Source organism: Rutilus rutilus (genome assembly GCF_951802725.1).
Source record: "Rutilus rutilus genome assembly, chromosome: 3".
NCBI classification, from domain to species: Eukaryota; Metazoa; Chordata; class Actinopteri; order Cypriniformes; family Leuciscidae; genus Rutilus; species Rutilus rutilus.
Window position 1 is genome coordinate 4,134,208 of NC_140211.1, and position 20,214 is coordinate 4,154,421.

Genomic DNA, 20,214 nt, shown 5'->3' on the forward strand with positions numbered 1-20,214 from the left:
TTGTGTGGATAGAGTCTAACAATTGTCTTCAGGCAGTGATTGCCTCTGATTCAAGTTCAGCAATGTTTAGTGTTCAGAATTATCGGTCTGATTCAAGGGAAGATATTTTAATCGAAATTTTACAGCTGGCAAGTGGAATACAAGCATCAGGAAGGAGGGTGACATTCTTATGGGTTCCAGCCCATATAGGAGTAGAGGGTAACGAACTGGCCGATGAGCATGCAAAGAGAGCAACAGACAAAAGCAATATAGATGTAGATGTAAAGTACAGTAAAGCAGAAATAAAAAGTATAGTAAAGGCGAAAACGATTAAAAAGTGGCAAAATATTTGGGATAATGGGTACACAGGAAGACATCTTTATAGGATACAAGGGAAAGTGGGAAAAGACACACAAATAACCAGATCAAGACAGGAAGAAATTATACTAACAAGGATGAGGTTGGGTCATACAAAGTTGAATAGTACAATGTTCTTAATAAAAAAGCATGGAGATGGAAATTGTGAGTATTGCCAGAACAATATACCTGAAACAGTAGAGCATGTAATAATGTACTGTCATAAATACAATGAGGCAAGGCAGAGGCTTGTTAATGAGTTGAAAACAAAGAAAATGTCTTTAGAAATTAAAACACTATTGAAAAGAAGCTCAAGGGAAAATTTTGATTTATTATTTCTTTTTTTGAAAAGTACAGGCCTGTTAAAAAGGATAAAAGGTTTTTTTTTTGTTTTTTTTTTTTAAGTTTAACGTGCTGGTATATTTAGTTTGGGAATAGCTAGTAACTCCCGTGCCTACTCCAGTCCAGTGGTGGCGGTAATGCACAAGAAATAGTTGCAAACCGCCAATCAAAAAGAAGAAGAAGAAGAAGAAGAAGAGGTGAAGTGGTAGGCGGAGTTTCCTTAACAAATTTAAATTAAACCTTATTGTAGTGTTACTGATTTCATGATAGCTAACACTTTAATGCATATAATAGGCCTACATACATACAATTTACAACATCAACACAGCTAAACATGAGTTCCTCCTAATTATCTTCTTGATTCTCACGGTTTTGTTTGGTAAAGTAAATAATAGTTATTTTATAATAATTTCCCTTGTTTGATGTGTTATGCATTCTAATTGTAACAACGTCTTTTCATAGAATGCAAAGGAAATAAAGGATAAAAAAACGCTAGACATTTTTATCTTTAAAATATTAATTGTAATTTGTTTTTTTTTTGTATTGTTTATTTTGATGACTGATCCAAACCATCTAGGTCGCGGTGGTGATGACGTCAGTAACCCGCGCCATGCAGAAGTTCCCAAGGTAAACGCACTTTTCGAGTTTTCTGTCGTTGTTTAAATTCCATTTCAGGGAAGATTTACGCCTTGTTTATCTGTTATTTGTGTTACATCAATGTTTTTAAACTAAACTGGATGCTTCTGTGTGTGCAAGTTAAATGTGATTTAGTTCGTAGGCTATTGTCGAGCTGTAAAACAGAGTTCATCTGTCGCAACGAGCTCGAGCTTCTCCACCGATCGACGCGATCATCGGGACGCAAAATACACGAATGATCCGATCCGGATTTTAACAAGGTTGCACTCTTCAGTTCTCATTATTAAATTGCAATTATATTTGTTATTTAACAGCGAAACAAAAACGCTTGGCCGAAACGAAACCGAAACTAGACACATTGGGGCGAAACTAAAAAATAATGTTTTTATAATGTGTTTTTTAATGTTTGGAACAATTTCTACACTGTATTATTTGTCCATAATGCCACACTTGTTCTTTGTTGATGGTGATTTTACGCTCCAGCAGTGGCACAAATAGATTTTTGACTGTCACATAATGACAGATTCCCCTTCAGACATCATGTGCACAAAAGCTCGCCTCCATTTTATATCAACAGTGTACGGCTAGAGAAGAACTGAACTCGTATTAGACGACATTATCAAGTGCTCTCCATAACAGCATTAGTTTAATGTTTTTAAATAATTATGGCGACGCAGACTATAGGCTACAGTCGATGTCCGTGTTCTTGTGTTCCGCGATGCTTTTGTTAACCTGTTAAAAGTTCATATTAATATAAGTGTACAGGCTATAAGCAAGTTGAGAAATAAATAAAGGTTATAACGTGGATAAACGCAAACACAAAACACGTTGTTTTGTCGGCATTGTCTAATATTTAATAATAAAAAAAAGATATATATATATATATATATATATATATATATATATATATATATATATATATATATATATATAAAGCCGGAGCCAGTCAGATCAAACGTGTGTTATTCTTTGTTATTGAACTTTTAAACATTGAGGACGATCAATATGTACATTTCAGTGGCAGAGACCATGTGATTGTGAATCTATTTGAGTTACTCAGGTTTTATCTGCATTTGCACTCATCCTGAGTTGTGTCACCCTTCTCTCTGTAGGTTTTGAAGAGTCTGACAGCACATCTCTGACTGAGACTGACAGTAAAAATGCGTCGCCGTATTCAGGGTGACTCTGGCTCCAGTGATGCAAGCGTTTCTTTTCCTTCCAGTTATATAAGCATTGATCTTCCTCCTGTAATGGCATGGGGTCAGTAAATTACATTATGAATTTTTGAGCCACGTTTTGCTCAGGCAGATCTTTTAATCTTGGCATGATAGAACCACACTGCAATCCTTCAACCACTGCAAAATGATCAGTTTCTCTGGTTTCACTGTTTATAGATATGTGTTTGGGTAAAATGAAAATTTTTTGTTTTATTCTATAAACTACTGACAACATTTCTCCCAAATTCCAAATAAAAATATTGTCATTAAAGTCCCACTCTGATCATATTTTGAGCTATTTTTAAACATTCTCAGTGGTCTTTAAATGATGATTATGCTGTTTTTAGCCAAAATCACAAAACCTGTGCCGTTTTCTGGGACTTCGCTTCAGCAGAGCGGCAGTAGCTCATTAGCAATTCGCCTCTGCGTTGTGGGCGGAGCCGTTGGCACGGAGACGTTAGTTCCGAGAAAACGGAGGAGAAGCTGATCATCGCCGTTGCTGGGTTTCCTATCATTATCGGATTAATTGCACAGTTTAACCATCACAGAGTGAAAGTTTATCTTTTGTAAATATTGTATTGCAGTCTTTGTGAGACCTTGTTTGTCACGTCTGCCAAAAATAATAATAGTTATAGACGACAACAACAACAACAAAAAATGAAACTCCCCACCAGCTTGCTTCTCCAAATCCACTCGTACTTTTGGGGAAGGCATAATCGTCTACCAAAGTAATTTAGCATAGAACATTTTCAATTAACAAAAAAATATAATACTACAAAACGTGCTAATATACTTCAACTAGCCTAAGTGAAAAACAAAATGCTTTTATTATTCTATTTAACAAAATGCATATTTGCAATAAAACATTCCCCTTTTCAAAGCTACACTTATTTTTTTATAAATTGTATACATTGTGCACCTGTTTGGCTTGATATTTTATGTTCATTTCATTTATTTTTGTTCTCCGGTAGGTAATTTGCAGAAGGTGCGATCCTTTTTTTGTAATGTTGCATTAAGAAGACAAAACTAAGGCCAAATGGCCTTTACTATTTAAGTTTGTATTCATAGTTTTACATGTTATACATGTTTTACAGTATAAAGTTGACTTAACTGTATTGTTATATAATTGTTGGCACTGGCACTTATAAACACTAAATGGGTAAAGATTGCAATAAATAGGCTTAGTTTTGGAGCCAAATGTTGGAGTTGGAATAAATACCTCTTTTTTTTTTTTTTGAGAAATAAAAGCCAAATGCTTGATCATTTTACAGCCACATCATTTTCGTTATGCATTATTGGTTTTGGTTGTTTAAAAACACACTTATTTTTTTTATCCGATTACTCGATTAATCGATCAAGTGCTAGATTAATCGATTACAAAAAGAATCGATAGCTGCAGCCCTAATAGCAAACTCCGTATTTTGTTACTTTCGATAATAAGCAAGGTGTAATCTTTCAAATTCTGTCTATTTGATCACGAAATTCAAACAATAAATGCCGTTTTGGCGCTCTTTGATGTGGCGTGACAGATCACTACTCACTCCTCATTTAAAGCGGCAGCGCAAGTAAACGCGATTCTCTTCCTCAGTTACAGAATAAACATAAATGGACACCTGAAGGTATGTTAAAAGATACAGTATACTTACTGAAAGGCATCATAACTTGTGTAATCGATCGATCAGTGTTTCAGCAGCGGAAAGACGCCAATAAAACGTCTTAGTTTGTCTTAGTTTGTCTTAGTTTGTCTTAGTTTGTCACATAGCCTAGCCTTATATTTACCTCAGGCAAGTCATTCAGTTCCCACGGCTTGTTGGTTCCTAAATTAACTCTTGCACTAAATAAATGCACTATATTAGGCTACATTAAATAATCAAGATATCATTAACATGTTAAGTAAAACATATTATATAGGCTATGTTTTAAATATCTGTCATGAAAATGACAGCGTTCTGTGTAAATTATATTTCAATAACAAATTAGAGTAGAAAACATAAGTTAATGAGAAAACTGCCTTATGTGCAGTTTACATGGTTTCATACAATGTGTTGAGTGTTGATTATTATATCTAAAAATAAATAGTATCTGAAATTAGGCTAAAAGTCTATGAAGGTAAAATAGTAGCAAAACTCGAGAGCACGTAAATGTGAATTTGAGAACTTGTACAATAAATATTGGTACTTGTACATGAACATTTACACTCACAGCTCCAATGTGAAAACCTGTAAAATAAAAATCTGAAGTTGAATGTTGAAATTTGCACTCGCATACAATAGTCACAAACCTGTATTCTGAATCTGAAACTGCAGACAAGTAGACACAAATGTGTAAAATGCCATTCACAGAAATACAACGACTGACACAAACTTGTAATATATAATTTGCGTTTAATCTTACATTCACATTCGTGGTACTTCCTCAATTAGGCACTTGCAACTCCTCAAATCTGTCACTCCAATTTCAAATTTCAAATTTCGCGCCTTGACTTTTGCTACTCTTTTCGCGATATATCAGGTGCAAAACTAACTTGTGCACTTGAAACTCAGAGGCGGCGAGAGAGAAAGGGGGGCGGGAGGAGAGGGGGTCAAAGGAGCCGTTTTATTGGTTGGCACCTAGCCAATGAAATAGGACTTCGATGATGTCACGAAACCCAAATGCACTGAAACGCTAACATGGCTTAATGCATTATGTAGTCAACTAGCACTGCACTCTCGGCTCTCAGCCACACAGGCCCCTTTTATGATCTCAGTTAGGGGTGGGTGTAGAGAGGAGATAGTGACGTCTCAGCGAGACTGAATTATGACCTCACTACTTGCTGCAGTGCAGCAAAACCACAAAAAGCAATGTGAAAGTCCCGCAAAGTCCAGCAACGCCCATTCAACAAAGCAAAACTGCTGGTCTTAAATGAATTGGTGTGTGCCTTTAGTTGGGCTCTCGACCATTGACTTTTTAACATTAGTTTTGTTCTAGCTCTGTGACTCCACAGCAAGAGATCCAGCAATGTTGTGACAACCAGAACATCTAAACGACTTAATAAACACAAAGATTTGAAGTGCTGCATCATTCAGACACACATAGATGTCAAGTATCAGCATATGAATCTTAAAGGAACACTCCACCGTTTTTTGAAATAGGGCTTATTCACCTTCTTTCCTACATTTAGATAGGTGGGCAAATGCATTTTTGTCTCAGTGCATGCATTGTTTTAGTTTGACAGGGTCGGCGCTAGCTTAGCTTAGCATAATGAATGGAATCCTTTGTTGCCAGCTAGCATGTCCTGAGTAAAAGTGATATAAAAATAAAAAAAAAACACCTAATTACTTCTTGTGGCCTGCGTATACACAACAAGTACAAATAGCGATGCAGATTAACACTAGGCGATTTCCTAGGCAGATATTGACTTATATATTAAGGACTATATTAGGGGGAAGCACAGGCGAAGCACTGCTACTTGGGCGTGATATCTCTGCGCCCAAGTAGCAGTGCTTTGCCTGTGCTTCCCCCTAATATAGTCCCAAGTCAATATCTGCATAGGAAATCGCCTAGTGTTAATCTGCATCGCTATTTGTACTTGTTGTGAATACGCAGGCCACAAGAAGTAATTAGGTGGGTTTTTTTTATTTTTTATATCACTTTTACTCAGGACATGCTAGCTGGCAACAAAGGATTCCATTCATTATGCTAAGATAAGCTAGCGCCGACCCTGTCAAACTAAAACAATGCATGCACTGAGACAAAAATGCATTTGCCCACCTATCTAAATGTAGGAAAGAAGGTGAATAAGCCCTATTTCAAAAAACGGTGGAGTGTTCCTTTAACAATGGTCACAATCAACAAAAAAGCTTCATGCTGCAATGCATGAGATGAGGGAGGTTGACAAAGTCCACTTTCTCACTTTCCGAGGACTTTGCTCTTAAACGCACAAGAGCCTTATTGACCCAGGACGTCATTCTCTAATGTCTGATACACAATGATGATGAAGTTCCACTCATAATAAAACAAAAGAACAATAATAAATTGATAATAAATAAATTGATAATTGATAATTGATTAATAAATGATGCAGTTGAATTATCCTGTAATTTTCAGATTCTTCGTGTTTTCTTTTATTTTTCTGTTGTTTTGTTGTGACTTTAATAGCTTGTTTTGAGTTGATCTGTTTGTCAATATTTAGGTTATTGTCCTGTTGTTGAGATTAATATGCAGATTTCTTGATGTCTGTAGCGCACAATAGCTTTTGTGAATAATGAATAATGTTCAACATGCCATCAATATATTACAGACATTCTTCCAGTAACGTTAATCAAATGTTTGTTAAACGCTATCTGGTCTTTAATAATGTTCTCAAAAGGTTAGCACAATGGTTTTATACATTGCATTAATGTTGGGCAAAAAAAGTTCTTAGAACAACATTCTTGAAAGATCCTTTAAACATTTAGAACAAAAACAAACTTTAAATTAATAAGGTTGTATTTGGTGTTATAAGAGAACATCATTGGAACATGGGAATGTTTTGCAAATTGAATTATTAATGCAGGACTGAATGTAGGCTAATTGTTAAATAACCATTTAACAGTGATAATAATGTATTATTACTGCTTGGCTAAAAATGGAAAATTCAGCATTTAAAGCATGCCATAAGGTAGGCCTATAGGGTTGGGCAATAGGCTATAGCCAAAGAAATGGACGTATGGTATAATCTCAGATCTGAATTGAATTTTTTTTTTAAATGTTTTTTCATATCCTGATCAATATTCTCCTACAATGTTCATATCGAAAAATATGGATTGATATGATAAAATATGGAAAAGTATTAGGATTGCTTCTGTCTGCCCTGCTGCTGCTGTTGCGTTGCATTGGTTTGCGTCTGTAAGCTTTTTATATCTCTCTGTTATAAATCATTATTTACTATCATTCCTTGTTGTTTATACTGCTAAATATAACTTACTCAACATCACACATTAACCTGACATCGCTAGCTTCAATCTAAATCGTTATTGCTAGCACAACACGCCAGTAATTCGCTAGCCTGTTAGCGTGCCATCCGTGCGCTCTTTATTTATTTATTCTCTAGCACGCTCGTGCCTTTTACGAGTCCATCGAAAAACCTGTGGTGAGTATCAGTCAACAAACACGGTAAGTCATTTCATCTTCTCCTCTTATTGTCACCTGCACCTCATGTAACATGTATAGCATAGCCTTCTCTGCCAGCACAGGTTTTGCATGTGATAAATGCAGGGAGATAGTCAGGCTGGCGGAGACGATTTCAGAACTAGAGACACACATCCAAACTTTAATCGAGGTTAATTGTAAGAGTGCAAGGGCTTTAGATGCTGCTTTGGATGCGACTAGCTTAGTGAACTCTTTACATTGTTCAGTTCCGGCTGAAGTAGAGCCCGTGCAGCAGGGCAACTGAGTGACCGTGAGACGCTGTAGTCCCGGGACAAAACGTCGCTCTTCCGTTCCGATTACAACATCAAACAGATTCTCCTCCCTCAGTGAAACACCCACTGTGAATCCTGTTGATTGTGCCCTAGTTATTGGTGATTCGATCACACGGAACGAGAAAATAGAGACACCAGCCACCATAGTCACATGTTTGCCGGGAGCCAGAGCGCCTGACATCAAAGCAAATTTAAAAGTGCTGGCTAATGCTAATCGTAAATTCTCTAAGATTATTATTCATGTCGGCACTAATGATGTTAGACTCCGTCAATCGGAGATCATAAAAATGAACACTAAAGAGGTGTGTGAACTTGCAAGTACGATGTCAGGCACTGAAATTTGCTCTGGCCCCCTTCCTGTTAAAAACAGGAAATCCAGATTGTGACGAGAGAAATAATCATTTAGAACGAAAGTCTTGTTAGACACAGACCTGCTGTTGACCAGGGCCACTTTTGCATTGGAGTAAACCGAAGCCTGGGGGCATCAAGAGTATTCCAAAGGGCGGATGTTCAGGGAATTTACCCCACCGCTACGGATACGCAGGTCGAGCAGGGCTGACAGGCATTTGGGGTTGATGCAGTGTGATGGATACGTGGCAGGAGTACCTCAGATCCCACGAACGTCGAGCCAGGTAGAGATCTTTCCGAGCTAGATGCGCTGCAGAGAGCTGGCAGGGCCCTGGTTGTGCAGGAGAAACACTCGCTCCTCTCCTGATCTTCACCTGGACGGCTCCACATTTGCCTTGGAGCCTCCGACGCTTCCTCCGATAAGAGATGCAGCAAGGTAGCCGAAGGACACACTCCGCGGTGGGGTAGATAAACGGAGGGTGACATCTGTCGTAAGTAACAGGAGACCACTAAAATGGGTCACCAGTGCGTTTCTAAGATCCAGCAAAGTCTGCTGATCATAGGACCATGTAGCAGCAACAGAACAGCGCCAGCATAGCATGAGTGCCAATACAAACAAACATAGCACAACTCGGACAGGTAGAAGTTGGCGGAGCTGACGGCAAGCTGACAAACACACTGGCACCATCTTGCTCACGTCACCATCATGAACTAAGATTGACAAAGTAGGATCATATGGATGTAAGATCATGAGAAAGTCTACACTCAACACAAAACAAAATCATCGTTGCTCTCTCGTGAATGTGGCATTTGGATCGCTTCATAAAACTGGGATTAAAGCACTGTAGTCACATAGATTACTTTTACTTTATGAACATTTTGAAGCTTGAAAGTAGTGGGTCAAAAGATTTCAATCAGGGAACAGATATCTCAGATTTCAATAAAAATATCTTAATTTGTTTTAAAGATTAATGAATATCTTATGGTATTGGAACAATGTGAGTTTGAGTAAATTATGACTTTATTTTGGAGTGAACTAGTCAAATAGTCGACTAATAAATAGTCAAACTAGTACTGTAACAATAACGTTTAAAACAATGCATCTACTAGCAGGAATATACTATAAATCTACAGTAAATGTTTTACAGTGCATCAATAATTGCACCCTCATTTTATGAACTAATAAAATAATAAAACAAATATTAAATTAAGATGCTAACTATATATTTCTACATAGCATTGCTTGTTCCACCAGGCAAATGACTGTTTTTAAGTTGACAATCTGTTGCACATTTGAAGATTTACTGTATCTTGAAGATTGTTGTATTGTATCTTCTGTTATAAAGATGAAGATTGACATTTCGTTAATTAAAAAAATAAGCATCTTATGTTCAGTTAGATGTTCTGTGTTCTGACTACTTTTTGTATAATAATATCTCTAGGTAATGAAGATTAAATAAATACAATTTTAGATAAAATTATATATAAAATACATACATATATATAAAATGGGCCTCATTGATTCATTTTGCTTGGGGCCCCACTCAGTGTTGGTTTGCCTCTGACCACAAGGAAAAAAGGAGGAGGAAGAGGTCGGTGCTGTCGGGTGATGGAGATAATTGGCGGGTTGCCAGATGAATAGCCCTGGCTGCTTTAGTATAACACGTGATTTTTTTGAAAACCAAAAGCCCCCTGTCTTCGCCACTCCCATATCTGTCAAAGTGAAACTTAGCTGCTCTATTTAAGGGGACATCATTGGAGAGATCAACCATTTCTGAAGACAGGAACACCCAGGTTTTCGCTCCAGGTCATTTACATTGTTCAGGTAAGGAAACTCGAACTGAAAATAACTGTTTAGATGGGATGAATAATTAAATTGATTTTATGCAACTTTATGATCATTTTAAAAAAAAACATCAGTCTGATTTCAGAACGATTTTGGTGGTACTATTGGTTATTAGGCTATGGTCTCTAAATATATATTTTTTTAGAAAACAACAGAAGGCTAACCTCCTGAAGCAGTGCTCTGTAAATTGCCTTGATTCAGTAGCGGCTCTTGACTGTAAATTTCGGTAGGGCAGATACTGGGTCTTAGCGCTAGTTTATGATTTATTTTTAAAATTTACGATATAGGCCTGCATCATGTAAGCTTTATATTCTAAACGCTGAACACAAATAGTTTTGGCAGAGGTTGCGTTATTCAGCCTGAGGCGGCCCTGGTGGAAATAATAATAATAATAATAATAATAAATGCTAAGTATACTTGCAGCCAGACTAATTTATTATACTTCAAGTGTGTTAATGATTAGTTGACTTAAAGTGTGCTATTTTGAAACAACCAATTTTGTACTAAGTATATTTTAGTTGTAATTAAATTGTAGTAAAGCATTACTTTAAATGTGTTTAGTGTACATTTGTGTGGTAAATTGGAACAACTTCAAGTATGTGCTTGAAGTAAAAAAAAAAAAAAGGTGCTAGTACTCTCTTGCATTGGCAAATCATCACATTTGAAATTTCTACAGTGAAAAGCAAAACTTGGAGATATTGCTGGTACAACAACAATTTATTGTTATTTATTAACAACATAAATGCATTAACCCATTTAATCCCAAATTTTTCCCAGACACAAAAATATCCAAATCATGTGTCATTAGTATCCCTTTGAAACAATCAATCATAATTTTTAGAAATGTTCATGGAAAAGTGTGTGAAAAATTGTTATATAATCGGTCACAATTGTGACCGGTGGGATACTGTGTTGTATCAACCATTGGACAGACTGAATATAGGTCTATTTGACCTGTGAAGTGTGTTTGTGTGTGTGGAATTTGGAACACATTCGGTGTGTGTGTTTTTGTGTGTGTGTGTTTCTCTGTGTGTGTGTGTGTGTGTGTGTGTGTGTGTGTGTTGTATCAACCATTGGACAGACTGAATATAGGTCTATTTGACCTGTGAAGTGTGTTTGTGTGTGTGGAATTCGGAACACATTCGGTGTGTGTGTTTTTGTGTGTGTGTGTTTCTGTGTGTGTGTGTGTGTGTGTGTGTGTGTGTGTGTGTGTGTGTGTGTGTGTTGTATCAACCATTGGACAGACTGAATATAGGTCTATTTGACCTGTGCAGTGTGTGTGCATGTGTGTTTCTGTGTGTGTGTCTGTGTGTAAAATTAGGTAGAAAGTTAGGTAGCAGCAGAAAGTAAGGTAGAACAGTTAGCCTATGTGTCTGCAAGTCCAAAAATACATTTATGGTGAGATTACTACATTTCATTTAATTAAATGCATTTATGGTGAGATTATTATATTCTCATGTCAATCTGTGTTCATTTTGACCACGAAACATGTGCTGTCACTTTAATTCAGCGTGTGAAGCACAGCAAAAATAGACACGCATGCCGGACCGCATCCATGTGCAGTGTGAAATCTATAACACCGCCTTCACACTGGCAGTTGAAATCAGCTCCGATACGGCTACGAAACGACCGGAAGTCATTCATTTCCTATGGAGATTCACAGACCGCGTGCGAATGGGTCCGAACTGGGTCCGAACCATAGACAGTAAAAGAAATGGACACAGCGACCTCATTAGATTCAATGGAGAAAAGTGAAGGCAATTATGCTTCCAGTTGTGCTTCTTGCTCGTATTCAGTTCGGATGGTACGTATGGTAACTCGGCAACTACGCATGACTTGTAGTATGATTGCATAAAGGGAACAGGAATTCCGGAAGGGAACAGAATCGACTGCTACACCGGCTACATGTTAGAAGATAATATTATTGAGTTTACAGTAGCCTGGTTTAAAGTGAAAGTGTTTATTAACACTGGAAAAGATAACCAATGTTTCAATTGATGCTTATTGCACTTATAGAATTGATAGCCATTTAAAAGGGTAGAATATTAATGTAACTTTAAAAGTTAATGCTTATTTAACCAAGCACTTGAGATAGCTGCATACAATCAGTGTTTTACTTTAACTTAACTATAAAGACACTGTATTGCAATTTTGCATTAAGTTAAAAGCTACCATTAAGGTTAATGCTAACAAGTAAGTAATAATTAGGGAATTACATTAGAGCATTAATTAATATTAGAGAGAGAGAGAGAGAGAGAGAGAGAGAGAGATCTCGATACATAGGAATTCAGGGAGCGCACTCCACACTAATAGGGGGCGCTAGATTTACATGACTAAGATCTAAGGCGCTAGATTTACATGATAAGTGACTTACGATTTATTTGAATGAACTTAACTTAGGAAAAAAATTATCAGACTTTGATGTTAAAGGCCTGAAAACCATAAATATATAATTTGAATGTCTGATCATGTTTTGATTAAAACTTGAGGATGATACTCCAACAAATGTTTCTGTAAGCTTTTATTCAAGGAAAGTATAGGCGTCCTTTCCAAGAGGCCACTTGGAGACTCCAAATGACATAAGGGGCCCTATCTTGCACCCAGCGCAATTGACTTTGTACACCGACGCATGTTTCATTCCTGACCATAATGTATAGCGTGCACAACGCGCATACACTTTAATTCTCTAATCTACACAGAAGCAGCAGTTTTCATTTTTGCAAATCATATTATTACAAACGATAGATAGATAGATAGATAGATAGATAGATAGATAGATAGATAGATAGATAGATAGATAGATAGACAATTTATTATAAAAGCATACATCTAGCTTACACATTTACCCTTATTATTATATACCTGTTTAACCGAAGATAATTTGGGTGTGTTTCTCCATCCCCAATGTCACTTCTCTCTCTTTAACGGCAGTGACGAGAGCGTTGGTCTCCTCGGCTGTGAACCGCTCCTGGCGCGCGCCTGGCAAATCCGCCGTTATAATAGCAATACGCCAAGGAAAAAGCGCGTCTGCTCTTAAAGGGAATGTGAGATGATGCTCTGATTGGTTTATTTCACGTTACGCCCAAACCACACCTATGAGTAATGAAGCTACTTCAGACCAACCCCTTTTAGATTTGCGCCGAGCGCAAGAGTCATTTATCCCGCCGGGAAAATAGCAACAGCGCCGAGACCCGCCCACAAAGTTACTTGCGCTTTGCGCTTTGACACTTGCGTTTCAGATCGTTAAAATAGGGCCCAAGGAGTAAAAAGTACTACATACATGTAGCCTAGAAATCTACACGCACCCTAGCGGCAGCAAAATTTATTTTGCAGCCAGGGCAGTCTAGCAACTCTCCATAGACTTTCGAGCTGCAAAAACCTAAATTGGGTCAGGCCAATCACGTAATGTATAGAGTAGGTGGGGCGGGCTTAACATAATGATGACAGAGTTGTGACGGTTCCATGTGAATTCCCTGCTACTTGAAAACAAAGAAGAGCTGCTGCTGGCAAACAGCGGTCTTTCCAATCGGCTTTGTCCGTGACTCTGGAGGACTTGGAGTTAAGTTTTTCTTTGAGAAAAGAACAAATAACCGCACTAAAGTCATTCTTAAAACAGGAAGATGTGTTCGTAGTTTTGCCGGACAGATATGGCAAAAGATGAATCTATCAACTAACGTTAGCTCCACTGTTGGGAAAACACTCTGGTTGGTTGTAGCGCTGTCCTATTGCATGCAGAGGGAATTTGAAAGACAGCCGTTTATCCCGCCCCTCGGATTGAGGCCTTACAATGGTGAGTTGCCAGACCTAACATCTTGATGTAGGTCTGGCTTGCCAGGCTAACATACACTGTAAAAAAAATCTGTAGAAATTACAGTATTACTGGCAGCTGCTTGCCAGTAACTTACTGTAGATTTAAATTTATGTTATTTACTAGCAACAGTTTGTTCAAAGTTAAATGAACATTAAACATTAACAAGTCTTTATCTTTACAGAATAAAACTAAAATAACAGCCTTATGCAAAGCATTCTGGGAACCAAAATCTGAAGGAAAAAAACAGAAAAAGGTTGATGAAGGTTTCTGGTTCCCAGAATGCTTTGCATTAGGTTGTTATTTTATAGTTTTATTCTGTAAAGACAAAGACTTGTTAATGTTTAATGTTCATTTAACTTTGAACAAACTGTTGCCAGTAAATAACATAAATTTAAATCTACAGTAAGTTACTGGCAAACAGCTGCATAACTACAGCAATTTTTTTACAGTGTACATGTACAGTATATCAATTCAGAACTGTTCTGCCCATCAAGCTACACAAGAAAAAAACGATTTCATCACAACATTTTAACATTTTAACAAAATACTAAATTTTGAACAATTCTAATAGCAAAAACAGTGAAATAATACATTTCTCACTACATGTATAGACATTCCAGAAGTGATCGTTTTCCAACTAATGTATAAAATATATAAAAAGACAAAAAAAAATGTTTTAGAACATTTGTAATTACAACAGTGTTTTTTACTCAAATAAATGACAATAAACTGATAATTATAATGAATATCCACTTACTGTCTGTTACTCTTCGTCGCTGCTCCTCATCACCTTCTCCAAAACACCACCAAATCTCTTCTGTAGTTGACGATCCATGTTAGAGATGTTCAGATATAAGCTTTGGATTAAATCTCTGCGTTTATAAGAGGTCCGTGTGGCAAAACAATGTGTATGTGTTGGCGCGCTATGTGTGTGTGTATGTGCGCTCTGCGTGTGAATGGCGAAAGCGCACGTGTGAACGAAAACGTTGCACACTTGTATTTGACGATTCTGCTTGCATAAACTGTCTATCACTGCAATCGATTTTGGTTGGTTAATACTCTTATCCATCAAAACCTTGCTGACTAGACATTGGCTGGCTTTATCCAGGCTTTTATCCGAGGAAAACGGAGGTGCCAGATTGACAGGGCGCGGAGCCTGTAAGGTGCTCCCTTTCTGTGAAGCTCAACAACAAAGGCTATGATTGAACGAGATAGAAGTGGAATGTCTCATTTGACCTAGTCTCGCGTAGCCAGACCTTCAGACTGACGGCTGAAGGTCTGGAATTCATAGCAGCTTTCTTTGGCCAAGGCCCGCCCATAAGGCCGTTTGACCGACATGTCAAACAACCAATTACAGTTCGTTTCGTTCAGCGTCACGTTTCGGGGCGTGGAAATGTCCCCACAACAACAGACCGGCGTGCAACAAGTCAGTCAGCACAGAAAATCAAAGAAGGAGAAGAAAACAAGCAGTAAGTCATTGATCTGTTCGTGCACGCATACTTTTGAGAATCCTACGTTTAGCTGATCTTGATAAATGCGCATTGTCACTCATGTAAACACAACAGTTTTTCTTCCGCAATCACACGTCTGCGCTTTGATTCCCGGCGGACCGAAAATAAACGCGACACTCGCGCCCCCGGAAATCCGATAAAATTCAACCAATCAGATGACGACTTCGACATTCCTGAAGTGTTTCCAGTTAAGTGTACCATATGCATCAGACGTTTAGCCAACGTTCCGTGGGCGTGACGTCTGAGGCTGAGACTACATTTGACCCGAAACACTCTAAACTACGGGGCTTTTGAGTGTTGGAATACGAATTAGAATCAATATTTCATTGAAAATGAACATGATGCGAACTCTATCTCGAAAACGCTCATGTAAACAAAGGAGGATATTTCATTGTTTCTCCTATTTTTTCGTTGTTTTGGATTAAAAAGTGGGATGCATTTTGAGGAGTAAACCCTTACATTGAAATGTATGCTGGTTTCTTGGATTTGTCTGAACTGATTTGAACCATAGGAGACGAAAGATAAGTATTGCGTTCATTGTAGTCATTTTTACATGAACAGTCGTCCTTCAGCATTTCATTTAACCCTTTCCTCTCTTGTGTACTGATTACAAAATGATTCTTGAGTGAGTTAAGGAATAGTTATCAATTATGAAATGTTTAGTTTAGCTACTTGCATCTTATCTCACACTTTATGACCATTAAAGGGGTGGTTGATTATGATTTCACTTTTCTGACTTTAGTTAGTGTGTAATGTTGCTGTTTGAACATAAACAACATCTGCAAACTTACAATGGTCAAAAGCAAAGGAAGATATTTGATTTTAAAGAAATAGTTTTTTAAGGACTACAGCAAACGGCTGGTAGGGACTACACGACATTCCTCCAGGATTAGTGACATCACCAACCCTAAAATTTACATAAACCCCACCCCCAGAAACACGCAGTCCATTTTGAGAAGAGGAAGAGTTGCTGTAGTCGAGCACATTTGTGAGTCTGCTCAAGCTGTCCATCCGTCTTTTCACATGCAATACAGTACGTAACACAAATGCAATAGCATGCCACTCTGTAGGCATCTTACAACAGTTTTATAACACAAGCGATTTATAGATTATCATGACAGAATATGCTAATCAATGACTTGAAGATAGTTAACTCCACATCATAAATTCATCAACTAACCATTCAGAAACGTCCTGTTGCATGCTATATGTTGCCACTTCTGCTTAATTCTCCATCTTTGTCCGACTCCAGTTTAAACATAAAAGGCAGAACAGTTTCTGACATTTTAGTGCTTGTCTGCGTGAGTTAACTGGAGCTGCTAACACACACACACACACACACACACACACACACACACACACACACACACACACACACACACACACACACTCTCTCTTCAAGCTCTGCCCTCTCTGACGGGAGCAGCAGCTCATTTGCATTTAAAGGGACACACACAAAAAAGACCCTCAAATAAGGACAATTATGACATGCTGTAAAAAATAATCTGTGGGGTATTTTGAGCTAAAACTTCACACACACACACACACACACACACACACACACACACACACTGGTTGTCTAGCAACTGGTTGTTTTAAATTAAAAAGTCAAAATATGCTTAAATTGGGTTTAAAATGTTATGGGTAGGTTTAGGGAAAGGTTTGGGGTTAGATTTATGAAAATAATTTGCAAATAATAATAATAAAAAAATAATTTACGCAAATAAGGGCATTTCCCCTGATGAGGCAAGGGAGGCGGTGCCACCTTAAAAAACTGGATGAGAAAAAAAAGAACAAAATAAAAATAAAATCAATGCAAATATTACCAAATGTGACATTAGAAAGTTTATTAATCAGTAGTTTTTGTCCAACAGTGACACCAGCAAGTAATGTTACAGTGGGAGTCCACTGCCCTTCACTCTTTAACATTAGTTCCCTTTTAGTCACTCACGTTCAACGTAGTCGACATGTCGACTGATTGGGATCACACTTAGGGAGCCTGTCATATTTGAGTATTGAAAAAAAGAGCCAATACACATTGGCATGCAAGCTTTGCATCTCACGCTCCACCCCGCAGCGCGGGTATGAACATGGAAGTGGATGCATGCACCATCTTTCACTTCGGAGCCGATCTGTCTTCACGTCGATGTCTCTGAAGAGTGTTGAATATTTTTCAACGAGCGTGTGTGTCGGTGCTTCATCTGGAAGTCCCTCCCGGTGCTGGTGTTTCTACAGCGCAAGTGCAGCGGTGGTCGCGAGCCTTCTGAGCAGTAGCGTAGCCAGAAAAGCATCTCTGGGTGTGGTAATTATAGTCTTATCATTAAGACTATAATTACTATATTTTAAAAGTAATGTGTGTGCTCTCCTCAGAACAGTTACAGTATCTTGGTTAAAAACTTTAGTACATGCAGGTGTGCTTGTGCTTTTGTTAACTAGCTTGAAAATGTGAATAATTAAAAACTGCTATGAAAAATGCTACAATTCCTTATGTATTATTCAATATATTATAATATATTAACACAATATATTATTCTGTATAATTCCAAATATACTGTTAAACAATTTAATATATTGATCTGTTCTTTTCGTAAGGCTAGTGACTGCGTTACAGAGTATGATTGGATATTTCTGTTAGTAACTTGTTTACTACGCTCAAATAGCGCACTTGACCAGCTACAGAGAGCCAGACAACAGACAAGTGACCAATCCTGAGTGGCGAAAAACTGCATAAGAAAAACTGGGTGTGCCACATAACCATAATAGGATAAAATATATCAACACTATATCACAACCAATTTGTACGAATTCGTACGAATGATAAAAAGGTGGCTAATTCGTACGAATTCGTACGACCTCACTCGTACGAATTTGTACGATTTGTCTAAACCCATGTGATGGGTAGGTTTAGGGGCTGGGTCAGGGGTAGGTCATTCGTATGAATTCGTATGAATTAGCCACCTCGTAGAAATTGTACGTTTTCCCATGAGATCAGGTTGAATATATATATATAATTTAGGGCTCAACATTAAGGCTTTTCATGTGCTTGTTCTTCGAACAAGTAAATCGGTCATTCACTTGTCCAAGTAAAAAAAAATGCTTGTCCAGAATTTTTTTTTTGTGTGTGTGTGTTGTAAATATAATTTATTCTGAAGCAATATTCTCATCTGTGTTCAGTCAGCTTTTACATATTTAAATCTGCATATTTATGATATTTGAACCTTTATAAAGAGCATTTTTTCCCTAATGGTTTTAAATATATGCTTCATCTTTCATTTTAAATTCTTAAATTTGATCAATAAATTCAATTGGAATAATAAGACACTATATGGCTGTTACCAATCAAATTAATGAATTTACACTGAAAACATTACATGTGCATTAAATAATGTTATATAATATGACATATTGGAAAGAACGATAGCCTACTTTTAAACACAAAACTAAACCACCAGTAGGGGGCGGCAGGTCTTAATGAGTGAGTTATTGAGGCAGTTGTTTAATTGGTCATTGAATCTTTAACTCAAACGATTCATTCAAAGTGCTGAATCATTCAGTAATGCAGTTGTGTGTTCCGTAGAGATGCACTGTGGTTCTGCTGTGATCTTTCTTTGGAAATATTTTCGCTGCTGAAATAGAACAAAAACAGTCAATATTGTGTCTAAAATGTAAGTGACTAGATATTAATCACTTGTTAATTGAACTGTCATATGAAATTAGAGTCACATTTTCAATCGTGATGGTATTCACATGAACTCGTGCTATGGATATGCTGTGCCAGGAGATTGAGTTGCATGTAACTACACAGGACTACACAACAATAGACACTTTTCCACCATCGGCCAAACTGTTCTCGGTGCTTAATTGCTCCATTCCGTGCCAATCCGGCCCAGCCGGTATGGATATGGTTTCTTTTTCCATGTGGGATTGATGCAAGCACTCTTTGCAATGTGTTCAAATGTGTCAGCCATTGCCTTTATAACACAAGAGTTTACAGACATATGAGATGCAAATATACCCTTACGGAAACAAAAATATATGGGAATATACTGCAAAAAATAATGAGATATATTACATAATACATTTCCATGGGAAAGTAGTGCTTATATTTGACATAAGGCATTGACCATGTATGGCTAGATATAAACAGTTTATAAATGAAGAAAAAAATAGCATTACATGTGCATCACAACGTTTTTATATATAAATAAAAAAGCATATATTGCACATACATGTTCCCATATAAATGTGTAGAGAATGTGGTTTGGTTGACGATTGGCCGAAGATCATTAAGACTATAATTACTTTATTTTAAAAGTAATGTGTGTGCTCTCCTCAGAACAGTTACAGTATCTTGGTTAAAAACTTTAGTACATGTAGGTGTGCTTGTGCTTTTGTTAACTAGCTTGAAAATGTGAATAATTAAAAACTACAAGAAATGTATTACATTATATATTTCTCTATACATGTCTTTATGATGCAAGAGTAAATATATCTTCAATATATTACACATGCAGTACCATATGTGATCACATATCTATATATTATCAAGTGAATTACTGAATAAAAATGTACATAAATTATGATATATTAGTAAATATATTGTCACATATATTTCAATACTTCAGCTAATGTTTCCCAACCCTGTTCCCAGAGGCATGCCGGAACTGCACATTTAGTGTGTTTGCCTATTCAGACACACCTGATTCAAGTCAGCTTATTAGTAGAT

General features: G+C 37.2%; 1 protein-coding gene across 4 annotated transcripts in view; it reads left to right on the top strand.

The window, feature by feature from the left end:
• Positions 1–1,260: 1,260 nt before the first annotated feature.
• Positions 1,261–20,214, top strand: part of LOC311287899 (aerolysin-like protein) — a 22,650-nt gene continuing 3,696 nt past the window's right edge. The window contains exons 1-3 of one of the 4 annotated variants that reach the window (XR_014626837.1): positions 1,261–1,305; positions 1,435–1,574; positions 2,427–3,805. Coding sequence is in view for 2 of the 4 variants with exons in the window: in XM_084405017.1 (XP_084261143.1) it covers positions 2,475–2,574 (100 nt within the window). In the remaining 2 variants the exon portion in view is untranslated. Of the gene's footprint in view, positions 1,306–1,328; positions 1,575–2,426; positions 3,806–6,305; positions 10,146–20,214 lie in introns of those variants that run through there. The other 3 variants (XM_084405017.1, XM_084405016.1, XM_084405018.1) reach the window with 3 other exon arrangements.